Source organism: the organism of the source record quoted next, unplaced genomic scaffold (assembly GCF_019419815.1).
Source record: "Pyrus x bretschneideri cultivar Hongxiangsu unplaced genomic scaffold, Pyrus_bretschneideri_v1 Contig30, whole genome shotgun sequence".
NCBI lineage: Eukaryota > Viridiplantae > Streptophyta > Magnoliopsida > Rosales > Rosaceae > Pyrus > Pyrus x bretschneideri.
In genome coordinates, this window is record NW_025999613.1 from 4,071,208 (window position 1) to 4,082,162 (window position 10,955).

Sequence of the window (10,955 nt, forward strand, 5' to 3'; positions counted from 1 at the left end):
TCCCGGGCTCGACTCCATCGTAGCACGATATTATCCGCTTTAGGCCCTGACCACGCCCTCACGGTTTTATTTTTGGGAACTCACAGGAGAACTTTCCAGTGGGTCACCCATCCTGCGATTGCTCTCACGCACTACTCGCTTAACTTCGGAGTTTCAACAGAACCCGAAGCCAGTGAGCTCTCAAAAAGCATCGTGCTAGGTAGAGATGAGAATGTACATATAAGGCTTACATGATCCACTCTCCTAGGCAATATGGGATGAATTGTCACATCCCGGCCCTGACCCCCACCATATCCCAGGCTCAACTCCACCGTAGCACGATATTATCCGTTTTGGGCCCCGACCACGCCTTCACGGTATTATTTTTGGGAACTCACACGAGAACTTCCCAATGGGTCACCCATCCTAAGATTGCTCTTGCGCGCAACTCGATTAACTTCGGAGTTCTAACAAAACTCGAAGCCAGTGAGCTCCCAAAAGGCCTCATGCTAGGTGGAGATGAGAATATACATATAAAGTTTACAGGATCCACTATCATGGGCAATGTGGGATGTTACAATTGACCCCCCTTAGGGGCCGACGTCCTTGTCGACACACAACCGGCCAAGGATTGGCTCTAATACCAAATTGTCACATCCCGGCCTAGGCCCCCATCACATCCCGGACTCGACTCCACCGTAGCATAATATTGTCCGCTTTGAACCCCGACCACGCCCTCACGGTTTTTTTTTTGGCAACTCACATAAGAACTTCCTAGTGGGTCACCCATCCTGGAATTGCTCTCGCGCATTACTCGCTTAACTTTGGAGTTTCGACTGAACCCGAAGCCAGTGAGCCCCCAAAAGGCATCGTGCTAGGTAGAGATGAGAATATACATATAAGGCTTACAAGAGTCACTCCCCTGGGCAATGTGGGATGTTACAATACTTATCCACCCTCCTTAGGGGCCCGACGTTCTCGTCGGCACACTTCTAGCCAGAGATTGGCTCTGATACCAAATTGTCATATCCCGACCCGGGACCTCACCACATCCCGGGCTCGATTCCACCGTAGCATGATATTGTCTGCTTTGGGCCCCAACCACGCCCTCAAGGTTTTGTTTCTGGGAACTCACACAAGAACTTCCCAATGGGTCACCCATCCTGGGATTGCTCTTGCGTGAACTCGCTTAACTTCGGAGTTTCTATGGAACCGGAAGCCAGTGAGCTCCCAAAAGGCCTCGTGCTAGGTAGAGATGAGAATATACATATAAGGCTTATAGGATCCACTCCCCTGGGCAATGTGGGATGTTACACCATACATAGCAACATTATTGTCCTAATTCACCTATAGTGAAACTAATTTGAATAAAATTTGCTCCTCTCTAATTTGAAAAACATTACTGTACTAATTCACCCTAGGCCTTAGTATGCACCATAAGCAAATCAACTTGTCCAAAAAGGTGAAGGGTTAATCCTCCTATTTTAATGTTCATCATTCTGGTGGCCATCCCAGTTTCTAGCCATTGCTCCCTTCTCTAATCAGAATCCTCAAAGTACACAATTCTCATGAAAATAAACAAGAATAAAAATATGAGAAAACTAATGCAAATGACTTCAAATCTTTGCATTTTAATCAAAAACTATCTACTAACTTTATTAATGATAAGGACAAAGAATAAAAAATAAAAAATAAAAACATTAAAAACACAACTTGCTAAGGGCGCATCCCCTACTCCCCCCTTTCCACTCTTTTTTCTCCTATTGTCAGTTATCATTAAGAGATTTTTTTTTTCCTTACAATAAGAAAAAGACTACAAATTGAATTACATTTCTCAGTTTTATTTTTATGGTGTTGGTTCCCAATAGTAGTCAAGATGACGAGAGATTTTTCAATATGCCTAGAACACGAGGTGGTACACAACGTGTCTCTATGCAGTGGTGAGATTCTTTTGTTAAAAAAATAATAACATAAAAAATAAAATTTCCACCACTTACATAACACGTGGTGTACCACTTGTGTTATAAGCACAAAGAAAATTTCTCTAAGAAGACATCCAAGCTAAAGAAATTGAATGGAGGCTACATTTAATTATTGTAGGTATGTAAAAAATATGAGGGAATTTTAATTTGGTAATTGAAAACAACTTCTTAAATATAATTACTGAGAACATAATCTTCTCAAGGTTTTAATCTGAAGGATCACTTCTACATTTATCATTTTTGATGCAATAAGTGCTTTTATAGGACCAAAAAGGGTCCAAGTTCCAAACCTTATGAAATTGAACCAAGAATTAGGTACTATTTATAAAACTTGACCAATAAGTAGACACTATTTATAAAACTTAACCAATAAGTAGACATTATTTATGAAACTAGACCAATAAGTACATATTTATGAAATTGAACCAATAAGTAACACTATTTATGAAACGAAACCAAGAATTAGACACTATTTCTAAAACTAAACCAATAGGTGGAAACTATTTATGAAATTGGACTATATACTATTTATTAAACTAGACCAAGAATTAGGCACTATTATTGAAAGTGGACTAATAACTAGTCACTATTTATGAAACCGAGCCAAGGAAGAGACTGTTTATGAAACTGTAGGCACTATTATTGAAAGTGGACAATAACTAGACATTATTTATGAAACCGGACCAAGAAAGAGACACTATTTATGAAACTGTACCAATACTATACACTATTTATGAAATTGAACCCAATAACTACGCACTATTTATGAAATATGACCAAGAACTAGGCACTATTTGTGAAATTGGATCAATAAATAGTGTAGCACCGTTCATTTTCATAAATAGTATTCAATTTCATAAATAGTGTTTAGTTTCATAAATAGTATATGTGATGGACGCACAGGTCCCGCGCATTAGGTCCTTTTTTATTTTTTTATATTAAAATTGTATCATTTTCATTAAAGTTTAAGCTCTTTTGCCCTTTTTATTAAAATTTAAAGGTTTTTTTTTATTAATATTTAATTATTTTTCATTAAATAAAATTATAGCATGGTTTTTGTTAAAATAAACTTAGCCCAAGCCCTTATCATGAAAGCTCCCTAAAAATAATCCAAGGATGAGGCCTCACTAGGTGAAAGTGAAATGGAACCGAATTGAGAAGTGAAGCCTAATTGAGAAATGCTACTATGTAGTCGCACTAAATAAAACCAGTCTAGGTTTGACTACTCATCTGATGACACATGTATATAACTAATAAATTTAAATAATTATTTATATTCATAGTTCGGTTCGGTTATAAGTGGTTCTACTAAGGTGAAAACTAGAAACATAACTAGTATGAACGGTTTGGTCCAATTCTTGAACCTAAGTTGACTTTTTTTTGTCAATATGGTTTTTTGCAATTTGAATTGGTTTCTCGGTTCCACAGTTTTTATGGCCACCCCTATTCCTTTCCACGTAATTTGATTGGTTAGGGTCCGCTAGTAGCTGTGAACTTGAATGGCGTCTAAAGGCTTGCATTTCATTTGTAACACTATTTTCATGCTATAAATTCGATAGATATGATTCTTGTAAAAAAGTGCCACCAAAAAAACAAAAACAAAATTCCCATTCGTTTACTGGAAAAATCCCAAAATATGTTTAGAAACAAAAATTGAACGCCAGCAAAAGTTATAGCAAACTCACAAGTGAAATAACATAATTACTTCAGCAGTTCAAAAGGAGAATGTGCATTATAATGTAAGTGAAACTCTGTTTCTCAAACATCCTACAGATGCGGTTTGCACCACAACGTTGGTAAATTGAACGTTTTAACGTACACGAAATACTACAGCAGCCCAAGTTGGCTAATGAAAATCCATCAATCTTATCTCAGTAACCCTTTTCTGTTGATGTTCTTCTAGTAGGGTTTCAGAATACCTACACATTATTTCATCGGCTTCTTAATCTGCATCCATTTCTTCCAATGCTGCTTTAGCCGCTGCCTTTGCTTCCTCTAGAAGCTCATCCGGAACCTGAATAACCAATAACAAAATCATCAATCTGCAGTATCGCAACACAGCCTTTCAAATATAACTACCAAAAAGGGAACACAACCAACAAAAACAACTAAGGCAAAAAAAATTATAACAGTATTGAAGTAGCTAACAGAAACAAAGAACAACAACAACAAAGCCTTTTCCCACTAAGTGGGGTCGACTGTATAGAATCCTAAAACGCCATTGCGCTCAGCTATGTACCACATCTTCCACTAGATCCAAGTAGTCTAAGTCTTTTCTTAGAGTCTCTTCCAAAATCCTCCTAGGTCTTCCTCTACCCCTTCCGTCTTGAACTTCTATCCCGTAATCACATCTTCTAACCAAAGCGTCAATAGGCCTTCGTTTAAATGCATCAGAACCTTCCGTGCTAAATCATCAAATTTGAATAAAAGAAAAATGTGGAGGTATATAGCGCACAAGTTCGGTGAATCAGTAAGCAGCTAGGAATCACACACAACTTAAACACCACAAACTCTAAATCATGTACTGGTTGAGATGACTTGCATTTTAACGGGGAAATAGACTAAAAACAGCAACTAAGCCTTCAAACGAGAAGCACCACATTTTTTTTACCACCAGAGGTACGTGGGTCCCACCAATGTCGGTCCTAACTACCTTCATTTGAAAGGTGGCCAGCAAGGTGGTCAATATATGTAGTACAAATAGCAGCACTCAAAAAAGGATTGTATTCAAATCAATGTTTTAAAAGGCGAAGGCATAGGCGAGACGTTTCATGAATAGCCCCGGCTATGTGAAAGCCTTGAGGCGTGAGGTGAAGCCTCATCGGACCTAAATTTTATAAGATATAGGTACATATATTATAGATATAAAATATAATACTTTGTAAAACAAACATCCCTTGTCATTCAAAAGTGCACAAGTCATAAACAAGTTTAACTCAAAAACATATAAATAAAAAATACAAAAATAAAATCATTCATCCAAATATGCTCCACATACATCGAAATAAAAACCAACAAAAAAACAAAAAAATTGACAACGAACAGTCTCTTTCCCTCGTTAATATCCACTCATTTTACAATACTAATATGCTCCACATGCAGCCCCCACCCACTCTCTTTCCCATGGTACACTGTCCCTCACTCTCACTTTCCCTCTTCACTGAGTGGTGGCAGGTGCTGCTCAGTTGGTGGTATCGTGAGAAGAGAAGAGAGGGTTTCAGCGATTCACAGAGGAGAAGAAGAAGAACGCGAGGCTGTCGAGGACTCGAGTGTCGAACGAAGAAGACTGAGAAGAAGTTTTATAAAATAAAACAAAAACGCCCAGTTCGCCCTAAGGCGCACCTCGATCATGTCTAGGCAAGTTTTTGCCTACTCCCACTGGCAAGAGGTGTTTTCACCGCCGCCCCACCCCAAAAGCTGCTTAGGCATGCCTTGGGGTTTTTTTTTTTAAAACATTGATTCAAATTAACAGTCTTAGATCATAATGAAAATCTTTTGCATAAATAAATCAAGATGGAAATTGATCATACAAATAAAGAGAATCAGCTCAGGCTCCAAAAATGTACTCAATTTTTGTTCCAAACGTTAGCATTTGTGAGACCCGCAATTGAAATGTACAATTCTACATGATCCAACTGAGATATAGGTTATTGGTCATGGAGTCATGGGCCACTCAACTGATCGGTGGATCCTTAAGAACAGCTATGGACTCATGCTTAGAATTCACAAACAATGGTGTGTAACAAACAATTAAAAGGAAAATAGAAAATGAAACAAAAAAGAATTAAAACAAAAATAATTCTGAAAACATAAAATGTCAAAAGGATGGTATGAGAAGCAAATGTGGCAAATAAAAATAAAAGCCATGTCGTAAATTAGTTAGAAATTTGCAGGTGCCTTGAACTTGGAAAGAAATTCAGATACCTTCTGATGCAGACGGTTTGATTCATCACAGACCCAGCTCATTTCTAACTCAAACTCCTTGTCCTTTGCCTCATCATGAATTCCATAAATGCTGTTGTGCATCATTGAATATTTAAATTAGTAGAAAGTTCAGATTGAGCATCACTAGAGATGTATAAATACATGAATGCTACAATATTTGTTATGCAATGTGGGGGTGATATAACATGAGTGAGTTTACTATTAGATCACTTTTATACAACAAGCACATTAGTTAAGGATATAAATCAGGGCTAACTCATGAAGCGATTGAAACAACCAAGTGTCTGAAACAGAAAAACAAATGACCCATTAAAATAAATATATGATTAAAGAAATACAAACTAATATTCATAACAATTATGCAACATGCCACTGCCTCTTTGAGGATCCAACTTGAGGAGTTGTATTTCATCCGTCATATCAAAACATTGACAACTAGATGCACTGTGAAATAATAAGTGAGATACATCTGGCTAATAACTTTTTTATTTTTGGTGGAAGTTAAAAATGAATTCTCTTTAGAGATTAATAAGAGTACTTGAGAGTTGAGACGGGAATGCTGCACCACAACATGGCTAAGCCAAAAGGAAGAATAAAATAAAAAACAACAGCAACAGGACCAGAACAAAGCCCACAATTAAGAACCGCAGAATCCTTAAACCCAAGGAAGAAAAGGGCCTTGAGGTGCAAAATCATTAACTTTTACATAGACTTGTAAAGATGTATCTCTAACCCCACAAATTCCCCACCATGTAGACTTTTTTGGATCTATCTCTTACCCTATATTACCTTCCATATGGGTAACAAATATAAATTTTTGTCCAAAATCTTCCCAGATACAGAGCATAGAGTCCAAGAGCAGTTCTGCCCATGTGCAGTCCTCATCTGCTCAATTCTCGTTTAATCTTACACAGACACCAAAATTGCACAAAGGCAACTGCCTTTGTTTAGTTCACAATGAAGTCTTCTTTCCTTTTTCTTTTCTATTATAGTTTGTCCAGTAATTATTCCGTTAAGAAGGCACAGTTCAAATAGCTGTTGTAGCAACTCTCATTTGTTACAGAACAATAAAAAGATAGGACTCGTACTGGTTTAGGCATATAAATGGAACAGTACACTTTAAACTAACCATTATTTAATGACCTTGTAACAAAATAACTCCATGTCTAGAAGTCTATAGCTAGATGTCATCATCATTATTATCAACTTAAAACGTGCAGAGCAAAGTATTCATTGTATATGTCACTCACATCTTGGCTACTTCAATAACGCCTTGCCGACAAGTCAACTCTGAAAGCTTCAACTTTTCAATCTCTCTGTCATCACATGATATGGATATATAAGTATCACCATTCAAATTTCTCAGCATAATAAAAAATAATTAAAACGTATTAAAGTCAGAAAAAAACTGACATTAATGTCTTTGTTAAAATGTAAAAGACACATGCTCAAGAATCCTTGTCATTACTATAGGCTCTATACAGCCTGGTAGATTGATTTTGGTTTGGTCTTTGACTATTTGATTCAAGGCTTACAGTTTGGTAGTTCAATTCTTGTTTGATTCGAGGTTTATAGACAGCCTATATTCTCAAATGTTCCTTAAACCAAACTCTTCCAGCCTAGTTCTACCCTATTTTGTTCACTAGCTTTCAGAGTGACCAAGATAGACCAAATTGAGCCCATATTAATAGGACGATTTTCACACAGAAAAAAAGTTTATAATACTGCAATATCTGTCAGAAAAAATTTAGAAATCAAACTCTGAACTTACGTCTTAGCAGCCTGCCTGCCTTTTCCAATTGCAGCACCAAAATACCTCTAGATGATATGCACAAGCAAAGATTAATACAAAAAACCAAAGAAAAAAACATAATTCAAATGTTCAAGGATAAACACTATTCTTATAGCAATGACAACCAGATACAAAAGTAAACCTACATAAGAAACACCAGAAGGTTCAACCATGTATAATTGCGGCCCATCTCTGTCATAACCACCAAGGATTATCCCACATCCAAATGGTCTGCAATATAACATTCACAGATAATCAGAAGAGATGAAAAGAACCTTTGAAATGACAGCATGATTAGTGAGTTCTCAACAAACCTGAGCCACCAATATAGTGTACACAAATGCACATAACTAGCAATACGTTCAGCAAGTTCCTTAACAGGAATCTGTTCACCATACACACTGCAGGAAGAATCATAAAAATAAGGACAAATAAACTAAAAGTACAAAGACCAATCATGTATAATTACGAGCCAATCATGAAATAGCAAATGGTAATCATTCTAAAAAAGGAAGAGAATATATTTTGTTACAATTATGCACATGCAAACAATTATGATGCAACATTTACAGAACTTGCTCACCAACCAAACTGTCTAGATAACTCGAGCGGATATTAACAAAATTGACCTCTTAATGTCCATTATTAACAGGCGTCAAACAAGAATAAACAAGTCCTGACTCCTGAAAATACAAGTGTATGCAAAATAGATAATAGCCATCTAGTGAGGGACCAAAAATTAGTTTCATTTTATAAAGGTGCCAGCAGTTGTAAAGATTACACTGTGTGCATGTAGCATGCAAGTGGGATTCAAAAAAAATATTTTGGGCCTTTCTATTGACTCATTAAATTACCTGCCAAAGTAAGACTATATATACTCAGAATAGATTAGACCAACTTAGAGTTGATATTTAAATACAAATCCAGACTAACCAACTTAGAGTTGATATTTAAATACAAATCCAGACTAAAAGACCTGTTCTTTCAAATTATACTAGTGTGACAAACTGAAAGGGAAAATGTAAGGATAGTAAGGGAAGGATAGATTAACACAAATCCACGAGTGATAGAGAGGGAGAGAGAAAATGTTTAGACGTTCCAAAGAACATAGACCTTCCACATTTTCTTGTTTGTTTTATACATGAAATCCAAAGGAAAAGGCAAACCTTTCATAGTTGGTAGCTTCAGACTTGGTCCTAGCAACAATTTGCCTACCATCCGCAGCTAATCCTGCCACTGCCTGTAAATGGTAAATATCACAAAATGCATCATACACTACTTTTGAAAGTCAGTTCTCTGATGGTAAAATTGATTGGATATACTTAAGCCACCAAAATTATCAGACAAATCTCTTAGGATGTCAAAAAATCGAGATATGGCACCAAAATGTTTGAAAATCTGTGAATATCTCAACATATCCACCAATGAGCTAAGGAATTAAAGATGCATCAAATTATAGTTTGGAATTAATTATACAAATTCACATGCTGTTTAGAATAACATATCACCAGTTTGACAGCATAATAAGGAAATCTTAAACGGAAATGCACAAATGATGCAAGATTCAGGCTAGCCCAGTCTTACAGATTCAAACCAACTTGTGACTTTTCTGTTCCCAGTCGCATTTGAAAATAAGCAGCAGTCAATATGCTACTCGTTTTCAAATACAATCCCAATGATGAGGATAGGAGTATATACATTAAGATATGGAGGGTAAGTCAGAGATATTCAAGTGCTAACTCCTGTTTGGTTGAAGAAAAAAAGGGTCTGCAAATTTGTGAAAATAATCACTCTTTGAGCACCAGGATTGCTTTAAGTTTAAGAGATAGATCTCTCATATTTTTAAGATGCAAGAGAAACACTTCTTTCTTTTCAAAACGCAGTTAGAGGCCAGAGCAACCGAACTTTCAGATAACCCAACAGCAAAACTGAACTATTTTAACATGTAGTAAAAGATTTCTGTAACTTTATATATAAAAATTAAGGATATATTGATTCAACAGTTACAAGCAGTATTGCTCCTTCCTCACACCCTCCATTTCCTTCATAACTCAGTAGTTAATTCAAATTTCTTATGAAGATTATGGAATCTCCCTCACATTATATATGTCCATGGAACATATAATCGAACATTCAAACGATCATGACCACAACAAAACCCTGACCTCCTTAATTAGCAGTAAAAGATATGTTAAAAACCAAAAAGTTAACAAATTAACCATAACTGAGCTCCCTGAGCATTTGGTAGAACTGGGTATTAAACAAAACAGCAAAAATCTACAAAGAATCCAAGTAAATACCATCCCGGAGTGGCGATGGACTGAATGAATCCTTCTATTGGAACCGGGCAGCATCATCTTCGACGCTATGAGCTTTTCCACACCCTGAAATTCAAAAGAAATCAATTTAAATAAAGAAAAATCCGCTAAGTTTGAATATCCAAGCGTATGAGAGCAAGAATTTCAAAAAATTTATAATATCAAATATTTTTTATATAAATAATAAATAAGAAAAAGAAAAAACGGTTTACCATAACAACGCCGTCCTTACATTTGATCCCAATAACAGTCCTGCAACACAAAAATTTCCAATTACAAAACCCTTAACCCCAAATCAGATGGCGAAAAATCCTGCAGATTGAGAATTTGGATTGCCGCGGGGAAGAAAATAGGGTTTGGAGAGGAAAGGTAGGTACCCGGAGTTGTCGACGGCTTTGGCGGCGTACTCGATCTGAAAGACCCGGCCGTCGGGGGAGAATGTGGTGACGGAGAGATCGTAACCTGTTCCGATGCTGCTCATCTTCTTCTTCTTCCTCTTTTTTATTTTTCTGCTGTTTATTGTTGTCTGTTGAGTGCTCGACTGAGAAACAAACAGCTACAAAATAAAGAGACAATGGCTTCCCTCTCAAGAAATAATAAATAAATAAAAATGACTTTGACGGAAAGTGTGATTTTTATTTTAAAGAAAAATTATATTTTTACATTAAAAAATCAATCATTGTACTATATACTTTACTTTTTAATTTGTTCTTATCTTTAAAATTCAAAATTTTCAAATTATTTCCATTATTTTTCCGTAAATGAAACACTAAAGTTTTGCTATTTGCTAATCCAAACCAAAACAAATCTAAACAAAAAAACAAAAAGTATAGAAAATCATTGGGCCGGACTTTGCACATTTTTAAAATGAACAGTGATCGGGCCTTGCGTATTAGATTAGGTCAGCTCATGTATGCACGCTAATCTTATTTAAATCTC

At 36.3% G+C, this 10,955-nt stretch overlaps 1 protein-coding gene across 1 annotated transcript; it reads right to left on the bottom strand.

Annotated features, from left to right (window-relative positions):
- Positions 1–3,666: 3,666 nt before the first annotated feature.
- On the bottom strand, positions 3,667–10,587 carry LOC103932306 (proteasome subunit alpha type-3). The gene is made up of 10 exons (XM_009341869.3): positions 10,394–10,587; positions 10,229–10,268; positions 9,999–10,082; positions 8,865–8,938; positions 8,013–8,099; positions 7,845–7,929; positions 7,678–7,724; positions 7,157–7,222; positions 5,886–5,976; positions 3,667–3,975 (listed from the first exon to the last, which is right to left on the bottom strand). The coding sequence occupies exons 1-10, from the start codon at positions 10,495–10,497 to the stop codon at positions 3,904–3,906; spliced, it is 750 nt and encodes a 249-aa protein (XP_009340144.1). The 5' UTR covers positions 10,498–10,587; the 3' UTR covers positions 3,667–3,903.
- Positions 10,588–10,955: the final 368 nt, after the last annotated feature.